General features: G+C 43.2%; 2 protein-coding genes across 2 annotated transcripts; one reads left to right on the forward strand and one right to left on the reverse strand.

Moving 5' to 3' along the window:
* Positions 1-3,029: 3,029 nt before the first annotated feature.
* LOC133533721 (cuticle protein 8-like) lies at positions 3,030-4,783 on the forward strand. The gene is made up of 3 exons (XM_061872755.1): positions 3,030-3,263; positions 3,341-3,646; positions 3,732-4,783. Exons 1-3 carry the CDS (start codon positions 3,252-3,254, stop codon positions 4,014-4,016), a joined length of 603 nt encoding a protein of 200 aa, XP_061728739.1. The 5' UTR covers positions 3,030-3,251; the 3' UTR covers positions 4,017-4,783.
* Positions 4,784-5,804: 1,021 nt separating this feature from the next.
* Positions 5,805-9,677, reverse strand: LOC133533703 (uncharacterized). Its single transcript, XM_061872735.1, has 2 exons — positions 8,596-9,677; positions 5,805-5,835 (listed from the first exon to the last, which is right to left on the reverse strand). The coding sequence occupies exons 1-2, from the start codon at positions 9,675-9,677 to the stop codon at positions 5,805-5,807; spliced, it is 1,113 nt and encodes a 370-aa protein (XP_061728719.1).
* Positions 9,678-16,184: the final 6,507 nt, after the last annotated feature.

Genomic DNA, 16,184 nt, shown 5'->3' on the forward strand with positions numbered 1-16,184 from the left:
AATTTCAGTTTAAATTCTTATTTATATTTTATGATATGGTACCTAGTTATAGATTTCCGACACTATAGCCCCGATACCGAACAGAGTCGGCTCGTGAGGTACCTCACTGTTTGTAAATAAGTACCTATAGAAATTTATTTATAGATCATTTGCACATTTAAAATATAATAGCAAAAACTTATTTATTTAAACCGTTATGCCCGAAATTAGGACTGGCTTACCCCGCGATTTCGTCACGCCGCTAAAAGTGCGTTACAAATGTCAAAAACATTGTCGCTGCGTTTGACATGTCTCTGGTGGCTGCCAGGATTTTTGACATTTGTGACAGTAATGCAGCTGCTGAAATACTGCTGCCGACTCCATTACTGCCACAAATTTAAAAAATCCTGGCAGTGAAATCGATTTTGACATTTGCAACAGTAATGTCGCGCTTCAATACTGCTGCTGACTGCGATATTACTGCCGCGAATGTCAAAAATCCTGGCAGGGACATCGATTTTGGCATTTGAAACAGTAAGGCAGTAATATCGCGCTGCAATACTGCTACCGGCTGGGATATTACTGCCGACTGCATTAATGCCACAAAGCTTTTGCTATACTACAATCACACTCAAATTTTAAGAGTTCATTGTGATAATGGAAGCCTTTTTCCAAATGATTTATAACCATTTACTGTTATAAATCATTATGTAATGTTTTGTTGTTTAAATCAGACGGATTTCTCTCTCTGACGGGAAGTTATCAATGGTGTTCACATGTAAACTGTCCACACTCCACAGGTACAACACTTGCCCCTAATAATAATGGTCATTTATATGTCTTGTCTGCTTGGTTATAATAACAGATGACTTTTAATATAAATATTTGAACTCTTGGTCATAGTCACGAACCAAGTTGAAAAGACGTAGGTAAGTGGATACGCCTGTTTGATTATGTTTTGTTGACACGTCGATATTCATATACAAATTTGTCCAATGCCATCTAATGCGTTTAAGAGACTAAGAGAGAGAGAGAGAGAGAGAGATTTCGTCAAATGATTCGGTAATGATGCCACCTTTGACAAATATAACAAACTAGGATGTATCCTAATTAGTAACACCTGAGTAGCGTAAGCAGTGCCGCCAACGCGTTATAGAATGCGCTGTCAAGACAGAAGAGTGATGACATCGGGGACAATAAAATGCAGTCAGTCAAATCTCCAGAAGAGAAGAAACGGGAGAAGGTGACGTCGGTGGCAGTGCCCGGATCACGATCTTGCTCCATTATTTGTAAATCTAAGTGTAAGTCTTGTCCAGTAAAGAAAGTTGGATATCGTATTTGATTGAATGCCCTCATCATCCACGATTAAAGTATCGAATGTACCTAATTTCTCTAATGATGATACGCCCACGATTCCCAACATAACCGACATAAGTCATATCACATATACATACGTATATTGTAATTACGTCTTGTGACAATCAAGTTAGAAAAATACGTCTTTCCATCTATTTTCTTTTTGTAACATATTTTGTATTTTAGGTACATCAAATAAAATAAAAGAATACGCACTAGTAGTTTTTTGGTGATCGCAGCAAAATAAATAACTCAATGTTAGAAATAATGTTAGTTCCTACTGACTGCACTACTGCTTTCTTTATTTAGCAAGCCCCCAGATTTGACGACATTCTTACGGACGTAATATCCGGGTAGTAGTGTTAATGATGACACTTCTTCGTCAATTTTTTATATAAAACTACGACATTTATAATGTTCCTCCCACATGAGAAAGTGAACAAACCTTATAGTGTAAAGGGCGCCGTATGTAAGAGCGTGGCTCTTTGTTTTATCCAAGTCAACGTAGAGTAAGCTTGGAAGGACTACAAACGTATAACCTAGAGGCCGGGGCATCTAACACTTCGTTTTCAATAGAAAGCATCACGTGTTCACCTGTTCTAAAAAATGAAGTATCGGTTGCCTCAGCCCGGACTCGGGCCATTCTAGCGTAAGTCGTCCTTAAACATCAACAAGTAAAGCTTGGTGCGGTTTCTGTCGCGCCGATTTTGTTTGATAGCACTTTTAGTCCAGTAACTAAACAAGTGAAAGATCTCGGCCTTGTATTCGATTCTAGCCTTACCTGGAATGACCAAGTTTCTGAAATAAGTCGGAAAGTTTCAGGAACATTGCGTTATCCCTATAAATTTAAGAATTTTCTCCCAGTAGGTACGAAGATATTACCTACTAGTGCAGGCTCTAATTTTGCCAGTTATTAACTATGCGGACGCGTGCACAACTAATGTCTTTCAGGAATACCTCAATAAGCTGGACCGTCTTATATATAATGGCATACGTTTCATTTTAGGACTTCGCAACATCCGTCGTCGTAGGTCCCTAGCCTTCCTCTCCTGGTTATCTTTAACGTAAATTCACTTTCATCACCCCCCGTCCAGGATGTGAACTCCGTTCCTCCCGTTCTCTCAAACTCTCGATTCCTTCTCACCGTACTGGTTTCATGTCTAACTCTTTCGCCGTTGAGGTAATCCGTCTCTGGAATTCCCTTCTTCTCTTTATTCGACAAGGCCCAAGCAAACCCGTTTTCAAACGCCTACTTCGCAAGCATCTTGTGTCAGAAGATCTTACATAAGGTTCACCATCATGTATATGTACAGTCAAGTGTAAAAATATAGGTGTACCCATCTTACTCAAAAATATGTCCCATAGCATCTTATTCCAGTGTAATAAGAGCGTAGTACCATATTTGTGAGACGATTCTTTCGATACATATTTTTGCACTTGACTGTACATAATTATATGTATTAGTCTATCTTTCATGCATTATATAAGTAGTAGTATTTAACTATTTATATATTTTTAACATTATTTGACTTCACGTTTAGATTTTTCCTTATTATTTGTTATTAATTTTTCCTGCACCAACATACACAAATGTCTCTGTTTGACCCAATGGTTGACTGGTAGAGAATGCCATTTGTACGTTTTTCTTTATGTGTGCAATAAAGTCTAAATAAATAAAAAAAAATAAACAGGTATGCTGCTGCCAACGTCAACTTTCAAATTTGCACGCAATGAAAGTAAAAACCTGTGCCTAGGTCCATATGATATGTATATTTGACCCCAGGCAAGGTTACGTTGCGCTACTGTCTGTTGATATTCTCGCGACATCAATTGATACGAGTAGCAAGTATAAAACTAGAACTCTGAACTAAACAGGCACCATTTACATATTAGTCGTAACTGAAGCATAACCAATTATGTTCTCCCAAGTAAGTGAGACAAACAATATTATGTTAATTTTACAGCTTAAATATCATTTACTTTACATACAATGATATTGTTCTAGATCGTAATTTTGTGCGCCTTCGCGGCTGTAGCTCAGGCCGGTCTCCTGGTTGAGCCGCACTATTCCTCGGCCGCCGCTGTCTCCTCGCAGAGCATCGTGCGCCACGACCAGCCCCAGCTGGCCCACAAGCTGGTGGCTGCCCCTGTCGCCTACCACGGAGCTCCCGCTCACGTCGCCTACCACGTCGCTCCCGCTCCCGTGACCTACCATGCTGCTCCCGCCCCCATCACCTACCATGCTGCTCCTGCCGCTGTCCACTACACCGCCCCTGTTGCTAAAGTTGTTGCCCACCACGAAGAAGAAATTGTAAGTTGCTATAAAAAAATCTAAGTTACGTTTTTTAATATTAACACCTATAAAATACATATGTTACAAAACTTTGACGTTTCAGGCTTACCCCAAATACGAGTACACCTACTCTGTGGCTGACGACCACACAGGCGACAACAAGTCCCAGCAGGAGACCCGCGACGGAGATGTCGTGAAGGGCTCTTACTCTTTCCACGAGGCTAACGGCTCCATCCGCACCGTGGAGTACACCGCTGACGACCACAATGGCTTTAACGCGGTGGTGCATAACACTGCCCCCACGCACGCGCCCGCCGTCATTAAAGCCGCCCCTGTCGTCATCAAGGCTGCGCCCGTCTATGCCGGTCCCGCTTACTACCACCATTAAGTAACCAAAGAAAAAACAATTTATTTATTACAATTTTCGAATGAAATTATGTATCACTTTATTTCCTGCCATTATAATATTATCGTCCTGTTTTCCGACACAATTTTAATGAGGACTGGAGAAATTAGAGACTACATGTTGCGGTATGGAAACCTCTTATTATTATACAGCTTTGGATAAAGCCTCATCATATTATATTTGCATTAAAATAATGTTTTAAAAGGAAAGTCATTGATCAAGCGAGCGCGAAGCGTCTCCGTTTCGTTTTGGTCAAAAACACATACGTCTGTCTGGCTATTCCCCTCGACAGGTCGCATTTCTCAACCGATGCTCGTAAACTTTTTCTAAGAAGTAGGTATCGATAATGACACGGACATTCGTATTCAATAAATATCACAAAAATAAGTATTTTTCGATATGTATTGAAAAATGACAAAGTTTAGAGCCATGCGTTTATTCAGTTGTTGGGAATGCAAAGCAAGACTCGCGTGGTGTACAGCTTACAGAGCCGGTTTAAGTGAGGTCCTTGAATTATTTTAATGCCTTTACAGAAGAAAAGAAGCGAAAGTCTCTTTCGTTAAGTGAGGAAGAATAAACTTCGAGGTGAAACTGGTTTTTATCAATGCTAAAGCTTGTTTCTTGCTCTTTTAATACAAAGAAGTCGAATAATTTTTTTTTTTTTCAAATAAAATCAACATTGTAGCACATTCGATAGGTATTTGATGAAGTGAATATTTTCGGAAATAATCGATCCGAAAGTAAAAAAAATGTGGTTTTTAGGGTTCCATAGTCAACTAGGAACCCTTATAGTTTCGCCATGTCCGTCTGTCTGTCCGTCTGTCTGTCTGTCCGAGGCTTTGCTCCGTGGTCGTTAGTGCTAGAAAGCTGAAATTCGGCATGGATATATAAATCAATAAAGCCGACAAAGTCGTACAATAAAATCTAAAAAAATATTTTTTTTGAGGGTACCTCCCCTACACGTAAAGTGGGGGTGAATTTTTTTTCACTTTAACCCTAGAGTGTGGGGTATCGTTGGAAAGGTCTTTCAAAACTAATAGGGGTTTTCAACAAACATTTTTTGGTAAAGTGAATATATTCGGAGATAATCGCTCCGAAAGAAAAAAAAAATGTGTCCCCCCCCTCTAACTTTTGAGCCATAGGTCCAAAAAATATGAAAAAAATCGTGGAAGTAGAGCTTAAAAAAGACATTAAATGAAAACTATAGCGGACATGATCTGTTTAGCTGTTTTTGAGTTATCGCAAAAAGTTTTCCCTTCAGAGTAAAAAGACTTACTTTAATTAGGTACTGATTATGCAAATTTGCCTATTTGTTTAACTCGGGTGAAAGGTACCGTTTCATCCCTTGGTTAACAATTTACTATACTTTAAGCTCCAGTTTAGCTTATTGTGACGGAAGAGTAACTACGGAACCCTACACTGAGCGTGGCCCGACATGCTCTTGGCCGGTTATTATTATTTAAAACGACTAAGTGCCGCGAATATGCATTCTTTTCCTTGTATGACTTTTTCTATTGTGTGAAGGTACGGAACCCTTCATTATGCGTGGTCCGACACACACTTGTTTACTTTTTGTTTTATTGTATCTCAGAAACGAACGGTTAAACGTATAAACCTCAAAGTTGGCATAATGTATGCCATATGCCAAATAATTTCCCAACTCAACAAATATCAAAAATGTTTTTGGTGGGATTTGCTTTTCTGACAACAGTCTGTTTTGGTGCAAATGTCTAATGAGCATTATGACCATTGAGTATTAGATTCATTTGACTAAGGATAGTCGGAGCCGTGGATGATGTATCTACGCATTTATTACCCCAAAATCATTTTTGACTATAACATTACTTTGGATAAAAAACAAACCTTTTAGTTACATGTACAAAATAAAAATATTTTAAACATTTTTAATCCAAGTTAAACATTTGGTAATAAAACAGGTGGTCTAATGAAAGTTGCCTAAATTATTCTTTGGGAAATGATCATTTGCTAAATTCAAATCTGATCAATAGGTAAGTATGTATATGAGAAAAATTGAACTGTTGGAAAATATTTGTCGCGAAATAAAACTTTGGCCCGATTCGAACTTTGAAATAGTTAAATATTTGCAAAATACGATATGGATTAGATATGTCAGTGTCAAACATGACGTTTCTTCAAACAAAAACGTCACTTTGGACACTGATATATACAATCCATATCGAATCTTTGACAAATTTTTGACGTATTACGACGCTAACGTAAAGTTCGGATCGGGCCTTTTTTAGGGTTCCGTAGCCAAATGGCAAAAAACGGAACCCTTATAGATTCGTCATGTCCGTCTGTCTGTCCGATTCTGTCACAGCCACTTTTTTCCGAAACTATAAGAGCTGTACTGTTCAAACTTGGTAAGTAGATGTATTCTATGAACCGCATTAGGATGTTTACACAAAAATAGAAAAAAAACAATAAATTTTGGGGGTTCCCCATACTTAGAACTGAAACTCAAAAAATCTTTTTTCATCAAACCCATACGTGTGGGGTATCTATGGATAGGTCTTCAAAAATGATATTGAGGTTTCTAATATCATTTTTTTCTAAAATGAATAGTTTGCGCGAGAGACACTTCCAAAGTGGTAAAATGTGTGTCCCCCCCCCCCGTAACTTCTAAAATAACAGAATGAAAAATCTAAAAAAAATATATGATATACATTGCCATGTAAACTTCCACCGAAAATTGGTTTGAACGAGATCTAGTAAGTAGTTTTTTTTTAATACGTCATGAAATTTAAAAAAAAAATTTTTTTTCATCATACCCATACGTGTGGGGTATCTATGGATAGGTCTTCAAAAATGATATTAATGTTTCTAATATCATTTTTTTCTAAACTGAATAGTTTGCGCGAGAGAACCTTCCAAAGTGAAAAAAAGTGTGTCCCCCCCCCGTAACTTCTAAAATAACAGAATAAAAAATCTAAAAAAAATATATGATATACATTGCCATATAAACTTCCACCGAAAATTGGTTTGAACGAGATCTAGTAAGTAGTTTTTTTTTAATACGTCATGAAATTAAAAAAAAAAAAATTTTTTCATCATACCCATACGTGTGGGGTATCTATGGATAGGTCTTCAAAAATGATATTAATGTTTCTAATATCATTTTTTTTCTAAACTGAATAGTTTGCGCGAGAGAACCTTCCAAAGTGAAAAAAGTGTCCCCCCCCCCCTGTAACTTCTAAAATAACAGAATGAAAAATCTAAAAAAAATATATGATATACATTACCATGCAAACTTCCACCGAAAATTGTTTTGAACGAGATCTAGTGAGTAGTTTTTTTTTAATACGTCATAAAATTTAAAAAATTTTTTTTTCATCAAACATATACGTTGTAACCGCCAGAGGACACCCTGGAGTCAGCTCTCAGCGATAACTCAGTTTAATATTTATTTACGGAGCCTGCTGGTTCGGAAATCCAATTCCTCCCACGGTGGGACGTAGTTGGAGCGTCAAACAAACACCACTTAATTAGATTCTTATTTATTTTGCACTAGCACACACTTAGTCTAGACCTTAGGCACCAAACTTAAGCACTAAACACTAACACTATAGGCACTTTCACTATAACGTTATTCTAGTACTTACTAAGGTAAAATAACTAAGCGGTCCACGTAACTAGCACTAAAACCACTATTACCACTAATACTGATCACAACTTTAGGGCACTTTCACTTTTTCCTCACTTTTCCTTTTTGTTTTCCGATCGCTTGAACTGAACTGACTGTACTAACTCACTGTCCGCAGGCCGTATCTCGCCTGCTTATATAGGGCGAATACGAGGTCTCGAAAGTAACTCCAGATAATTCGAGAACGGCCTCGTTACGTGGACTTCTCTTTCTTGTGCTATCTCTTTCTCGCATTGGGCGTAGAACTTTCCCCGTATTTAACCACCTTTTCGGGTTTATCTCGGGAACCCTGAGGTTTTCAGTGATGAACCGTACCTTTTTAGAAAGCATTTACGAAGATCTACCCTATTATACCAGTTTCAGCTGAAAATATTCATGAATATAAGAATTATCTTCATCGATAGTTCAACTCCATACAAAAATAATATCTCGATAATTCTAGGCCCAATGCTTACAATGTTTGTGTCTACGGATAGCTAATCCTATGTTCTATCTATACAGGTCACTACGATCCCTGGGGAAAGCCTAACTTGGGAGAAATCAGGTGAAATTGGGTCGCCTCGACCCGAACATATAAATACCGCGCACCGAGGTCCGCGCCGCTCAGTACGCTTCCGGCTTCCGCAGCGATCGCACCGGCCGCTCACCCGCGGTGATGACGTCACGTAACAAGCTGACACAAAACGCTATTTTCATAGCGACCACAATTTTATCCTGTTTCTAGTCAATCGACCGACAAGTCAATCATACAAAGTGTGTTTGTGTCAACTTATTCCTATCCTATAGCTAGGCACCCTATAGCTATTTTATCTAGTTTTACGCGTTAGGTAATTCTTTCCGGCCCGGGTCTGTACCGTCCGAGTATTCGTCTCGGCAGGGGTCCATGCTGTCCGTAACAGTCTGCCCCCGCTGACGCTCCTGCGACTGCTCCTGTTGCAACGGTAGGACAGCCAACTTTGTGACGGGCCTCCGGAACACGCCTCCTCGGGTTTGCACGTCAGCCGATCGTATTCCACCATCCGGTCCTGGGTACACCTGGGTGACGATGCCGCGTGGCCACACATTGCGCGGCAGATTTCCGTCCACTTGATGACCTGATCTGGTGTCAGACGATGCTCCTCTCGGATGGTCTGCTGTAGCCTTGACCCGATGAGCGCCGACTGAAGTTCCATGCGTGGTATGCTGAGTTGCCTCGTTGGCCCAACCTTACTTTTTGCCGCGATTAGGCTCACTTGTGCCTCCCCGCCATTTGAGGCTACTCGCCAGTACGCCACGCATGCGTATGCTTTGGTGCTGGCGTCCACGAACACATGTAGTTCCCTTCTCGCCACTGCCCCCGTTGAAAGATAGCATCTTGGTATCCTGAGCTTCGCGACGCTATCCAGAGCTCGCAGCCAGGCCTCGAAGTCACGCTTATCCTCTTCTGGCAGTGGAGAGTCCCAGTCCAGCTTCTTGGCCCACAGATTTTGCAGCTGAACTTTTGCTGTTATAGTATAGTGGCTTAACAGCCCCAGCGGGTCATATACTGACATCACGGCCGATAACATTTGCCTCTTCGTAGGCGTCTGTATCATTTCCTTCACTTCGGCCGGTACCCTTATCATTGTTGTGTTGAAACCCAACTGGTCGGTTTCAGGGTTCCAGTACATCCCGAGGATCTTATTTTCCTTGCCTTTGCCGAGCTGTGCCGGTGTACTTGCGTGTAACTCCGTCGGGATCTGCTGGAGTAGCTTCACACTGTTTGAAGTCCACCCTCGTAACTGGAACCCTCCCTTGGCGTGAGACGACGCAACTTGCGTAGCACGATGTAAGAGTTCCTTCTCATCCGGGTAGCTGGCTACGTAATCGTCCATGTAATGATTACGTGTGATGTCTTCCACAGCATCCGGGAACTCATCAGCGTTGTCCATAGCGTTTCTATTTCTGACGCTATGGGCCAGGAATGGTGAGCTTGCTGCACCAAAAAGCATGCTCGTCATTTTATAAAATTGCGGATTCCCTGTCCGGCGGTCCCCTCTCCAAATGAACATTTGTGACGGTTGATCCTCGGCCCTTATTTTTACTTGGAGGAACATTTCCTGTAGATCCGCCACAACTGCAAATTGCCCTTCGCGGAACCGAAAGAGAATCCCTATAATTGACTGTAGTAGATCCGGTCCTTCCAAAAGAAAATCGTTTAGGCATTTCCCTTGAACGCGACACGCAGCGTCGAAGACTAGCCTTATCTTTCCCGGTTTATTCGGATTAGTTACCGCAAAATGCGGCAACACCCACGCTATCTTGCTATCTGGCGGCTCCTGCAGTGGCTCGGCGTACTTTTTCTTTAATAAATTATCAATTTGTTCCTTGTAACTCTCAGCGAATGCCGGATCCCGGTCCATCTTTCTCTCGATACTCCTTAACCGACACATTGCAGTTTGTATGGTCGGTGGCATTCGTGGTTCGTCGTCCCGCCATAGCTGACCTACTTCATAGCGTGGTCCATTGTCGTTGATTTTCTTTATTGTTCTGTCCAAAATATCCATGGCCTTTTGGACTTGCGGATCCACCTTTGTAACGTTTTTTTATTCCCAGCGAATCTATGTTGAAATAATCTCGTAGCATGGAGTCTAGGTTCTCATCCCTCTCGCGGCAGTGCAGCATCAGGTGTTCCTCGCCCTCCTTGGGAATAACCAGCCGTGGTTTTCCCCCGAAGATCACCCAGCCAAGCCCAGTTAGCACTGCCGCTGGCTCGTCCAGACCCCTGACGATTGCTTCCTGTGGTAGTAGCACAGGCCATTGGTCGATGCCGATAAGCAGTTTAGGTATAGCCTCTTCATAGCACGCAGTCGGTATATTTTTGAAGTGTTCCAGCTCCATGATTTTCTTACTCATCCGTTGCGTGCGTAGGCCTATACGTCGTACAGTCGTGAAGACGAGATCGTATGCGGTTTCCAAGCCCTTTCCGCGTACGCGCACCTTCACCTGTCTGCTTATTTCAGGCTCCGCTTCCATATTGCTTACGCCTGCGAGACATAGCGGCGTGGCAGGTCCCGTAGCTCCTACGGTGTCCGCTACGTCTGTCTGAATCAGGCTTATAGTGCACCCGTCGTCCAACATAGCGTAGGTGTCCACCTTCCCCTTAGGACCCTCTACGGTGACGGGAACCATTTTGAGGAACACCGTGGTTGTGTTATTCACATACTCCGTAGTGTTCGTAACAGTGTCCGGCTCTTGTGCTATAACCGCCGGCGTATGTCCGGACCCTAGGCTGGCGGTGGGCTGCAAAGAGGGTGCGGCCGCGCGGGACACTGGTGGCGGCCGGCGTTCACGCGTCACTTCCTGCGCCTTTCCCTCGTGCAGCAACTTATGATGCCTAAAAGTGCATCCGTCGATTCCACAAGGTTTGTTATGGCACTTAGTCTTTCTATGCTTGCTGTTTAGGCATCTGAAGCATATTGTGTTACTCCTGGCCCAGTCCCATCTAGCTCCTATGTCCATGGCCAAGATCCGCTTGCACTCCGGGGTTCTGTGGCCACCGCCGCAATATAGGCAGGGTACACGCCGCGCCTCGGCGTTACCCGTCGTATATGCCTGCTCGGCGTGGTACTGCGCCTGCTGTGGACGTCTACTTCCCTGGACTCGTTGGCTCGTCGTTGATGGGCGGGCAGTTTCCTTCGCTGCCGTTTCCCTCCTCTTCATATTGCTTGTAGGTAGCCGAGCGTGTGAGAACTCTAACTCGGCGTCGCTTTCCTCGATGAGAAAATCCGCCATGAGCATAAGCTCACATTTACCATTCTTTATATTTTCTCGGGCATATGCACACCATCTGCTTCGTAAGTGGGGACTCAGACGATCGGTTATTTCTCTTACCAACAAAGGATTGTTACTGTAATTTTTACTATCCAGTTCACACAAGGTGCTTACTATATTGACGACTTTTGTAGCAAAGTTATTTAAATCTATGGCACTAGGACCCACAGGCGGCAGACGTTTAAGCTCTTCTAGCGCTTTATCGACTAAAAGGTCAATCCTTCCAAAGTTCTTTTTCAACAATTTCATTATTAAATCTGGCTGTGTCGACGTTGATAATAGATGTTGCACGCATTGGCGTGCATCCCCACGTAAACAATTTCGAAGCCTTGCCATGTTTTCGAATGCACTAAAATTGTAGCGTCGAGTTGACTCGCTGTAGGCATTATAAAATAATAACCACTCGTTCGGGTTGCCCGAGAAAGGTGGCAGCTCGTAGCATTGTTTTGGCGGCGTTGTGCGTACGGCGTCCCTTAATTGGTCGGCGAGCCTATTAAATGCAGTAGCCGCGTCACTCGGCGGCGGCTCTACCGACGACCTTAGTTTAGTATGAGGAGTGAACGGCGTTGACGCGAAGTAATCCCTTTGTGGTTCAGTTCGTGACTCCATGTACTCGTTGCGTGGTCCCGACGGCCCCATCTCTGGCTCTAAGGGCGACGGCGCACGGTACTCGTATTGTGATCGTCGCGGCGGCTCTACCGGTGACGGCGCCCGATATTCATTGCGCGGTCTGCGCGGCGGCGATCTATCCCTTTTCCGTGGCTGGCGCGGCGGCGATCGGTACTCAGTTCGCGGCCCGCGCGGCGGCGATCGGGCGCGCTCGGCCCGTGTCGGCACGGGTAGCGTCTCTACGCGAACGCGAGGCGGGTCGTCGTGGGGGCGATGCGGCGTCTCGACGATCTCTCCAATGTCATTAAGCCACTCGCTGACTCGGCTCTCGGGTTCGGCTCGTACTCGTCGCTTGGGGCTACTCCCGCGTGATGATGCCACGGAGGTGTCCGAAAGTGACCCATATTCGTTAACCACGACGTTAAGACGGTGCTTATATTCTATGTCAAGCATCTCGCGTTCCAGAGCGAGCTCCCTGAGCTTCAGTTCCAGTTTCTTTTTTTCTTTTATATATTGAAGCTCTTTTATTTTGCTTGAACATAGACTGCTGATGTGTGAACCCCTTGATGATGCAGATTTGACCGACGACCCTTCATTCCGTGCGTTTTTCTTAGGCGAGGGTGCTGGAGGTAGGGGTGTGGTGCGCGGAGGTTCTTGCCTCTCCTCCGCCACCCTACTCTCCCCCTCGGAAATGGGCGACATTCTCCTTGACTGCGCGCTCAACTGTTCGCGCTCGGCGCGGCGTCGCTCAATCCGCCGTTGATTAAACCGCTCGATCACAGACGGTGAACGCGGAGGCCCCTTGTGGACAGTTATCTTCACGGCCTTTGTCAGTGGTACCTCGGCCTTAGCCTTCCCTAGTACCGGCGGCGAAGATTTGGAACCCGCCTCTGCTTCCTCGTCGATGGCCTTTGACCCGGTGCCCTCGACGTCCTCGCGGTGTTCCCCCCTAGATGGAGGGCTAGCCGTCGACTCCCTTCCGGTAGCCGTCGTTAACGGCCTCCCGGTGCGCTGGCTAGATCCTCCCGACGTGTCCGTTGCCCGCTCCGCGACCTCTGATACGCGACCCGTGGTATCCGTGGAGGTCGTACGTTCCCGCTCGTTCCTGGTGCGGTCCGACTGCGATCTTGTTGTAACTCCCATTTTCGAGTTACTTCCCGACATTATTAACACTTCACAACACAGTTCACTGCACGGTTCGTCAGTCACACACAATATTCACACAACACCGTTTCCACTGTTCAGTATTAGTCCAATAAGAATCTAATTAGACACTCACTGTACTCACTGAAAGTTACTAGGTCCCACTGAATTTCAGGATCCGGCTCGAAGGACCAAAACTGTAACCGCCAGAGGACACCCTGGAGTCAGCTCTCAGCGATAACTCAGTTTAATATTTATTTACGGAGCCTGCTGGTTCGGAAATCCAATTCCTCCCACGGTGGGACGTAGTTGGAGCGTCAAACAAACACCACTTAATTAGATTCTTATTTATTTTGCACTAGCACACACTTAGTCTAGACCTTAGGCACCAAACTTAAGCACTAAACACTAACACTATAGGCACTTTCACTATAACGTTATTCTAGTACTTACTAAGGTAAAATAACTAAGCGGTCCACGTAACTAGCACTAAAACCACTATTACCACTAATACTGATCACAACTTTAGGGCACTTTCACTTTTTCCTCACTTTTCCTTTTTGTTTTCCGATCGCTTGAACTGAACTGACTGTACTAACTCACTGTCCGCAGGCCGTATCTCGCCTGCTTATATAGGGCGAATACGAGGTCTCGAAAGTAACTCCAGATAATTCGAGAACGGCCTCGTTACGTGGACTTCTCTTTCTTGTGCTATCTCTTTCTCGCATTGGGCGTAGAACTTTCCCCGTATTTAACCACCTTTTCGGGTTTATCTCGGGAACCCTGAGGTTTTCAGTGATGAACCGTACCTTTTTAGAAAGCATTTACGAAGATCTACCCTATTATACCAGTTTCAGCTGAAAATATTCATGAATATAAGAATTATCTTCATCGATAGTTCAACTCCATACAAAAATAATATCTCGATAATTCTAGGCCCAATGCTTACAATGTTTGTGTCTACGGATAGCTAATCCTATGTTCTATCTATACAGGTCACTACGATCCCTGGGGAAAGCCTAACTTGGGAGAAATCAGGTGAAATTGGGTCGCCTCGACCCGAACATATAAATACCGCGCACCGAGGTCCGCGCCGCTCAGTACGCTTCCGGCTTCCGCAGCGATCGCACCGGCCGCTCACCCGCGGTGATGACGTCACGTAACAAGCTGACACAAAACGCTATTTTCATAGCGACCACAATTTTATCCTGTTTCTAGTCAATCGACCGACAAGTCAATCATACAAAGTGTGTTTGTGTCAACTTATTCCTATCCTATAGCTAGGCACCCTATAGCTATTTTATCTAGTTTTACGCGTTAGGTAATTCTTTCCGGCCCGGGTCTGTACCGTCCGAGTATTCGTCTCGGCAGGGGTCCATGCTGTCCGTAACATACGTGTAAGGTATGTATGGATAGGTCTTCAAAAATGATAGTTAGGTTCCTAATATCATTTTTTTTCTAAACTGAATAGTTTGCGCAAGAGACACTTCCAAAGTGGTAAAATGTGTGTCCAAAGTGGTAAAATGTTGAACAAGATCTAGTAAGAAGATTTTTTTTTAATACGTCTTAAATTGTACGGAACCCTTCATGCGCGAGTCCGACTCGCACTTGGCCGCTTTTTTTTAATATTTTGGTAAAATAGCAGGATCCCGGATTATAATTTGAAGACTGCCTCACCAACGCAGAGCTGACACTACAAATGCTAGAAAGTTGAAATCTGTACATCAGGCTACATTTATAACGTGTACAAGAAGCGGTTTTGAGTAATTCAACCCCTAAGAAGTTTAAAAACCGGCCAAGAGCATATCGGGCCATGCTCAGAGTAGGGTTCCGTAATTACTCTTCCGTCACTATAAGCTAAACTGGAGCTTAAAGTATGGTAGATTGTTAACCAAGGGATGAACTGTGGGGTGTACGTCTTTACTATGAAGGGGAAACTTTTTGCGATAACTTAAAAACAGCTAAACTGATCATATCCGCTATAGTTTTCATTTATAGTTTTCTTAAGCTCTACTTCCAAGATTTTTTTCATATTTTTTGGACCTATGGTTCATAAGTTAGAGGGGGGGACATATTTTTTTTTTTCTTTCGGAGCAATTATCTCCGAATATATTTACTTTATCAAGAAATGTTTGTTGAAGACCCCTATTAGTTTTGAAAGACCTTTCCAACAATATCCCACACTGTAGAGTTGAAGCAAAAAAAAAAATTTCACCCCGCTTTACGTGTAGGGGAGGTACCCTAAAAAATATTAAATTTTTAGATTTTATTGTACGACTTTGTCGGCTTTCAAATTTCAGCTTTCTAGCACTAACGACCACGGAGCAAAGCCTCGGACAGACGGACAGACAGACAGACAGACAGACAGACAGACAGACAGACGGATATGGCGAAACTATAAGGGGTCCTAGTTGACTACGGAACCCTAAAAGGGGATGAAAGTTTGTATGGGGTTCAAGTTCTTTTTAAACTAGGAATTTGAAACTTGGTGGAAAGATATTTCATTAAAATACAAGAAAACTGATTTCAGCGTTTTTCAAAATTCATCTACTAAGGTTCACCACCTTAGAAAAAGAGGTTGAATGTTTGTGTGTCTGCCATAATTATGTTCATGACGAAACTACTGAAGGTACATATGAAATTCCATGAAAAACATTTAGAAAGCGTAAGCGCTATGGATCATGATCATCGACTTATTTTCACTAAAATCTCACTTAATACTCCGGAAATAATAAATCACTAATTAGACAACGTTATCAATACATCAAAAACGCATGCCGTGCGCTAACCTAGGGCGAGGTTACAGTAAAAGCCCGTCCGGCCGCGCCCACTTAACTGAATTCAATTCGCTTAAATTTGACCTTCGTAACTGCAAATTGCGAGTATATAAACTAGATCACGAGGTGTCATATGCATCAGTCATATTTGTGATACAAGTAAAC

Source organism: Cydia pomonella, unplaced genomic scaffold (assembly GCF_033807575.1).
Source record: "Cydia pomonella isolate Wapato2018A unplaced genomic scaffold, ilCydPomo1 PGA_scaffold_202, whole genome shotgun sequence".
NCBI lineage: Eukaryota > Metazoa > Arthropoda > Insecta > Lepidoptera > Tortricidae > Cydia > Cydia pomonella.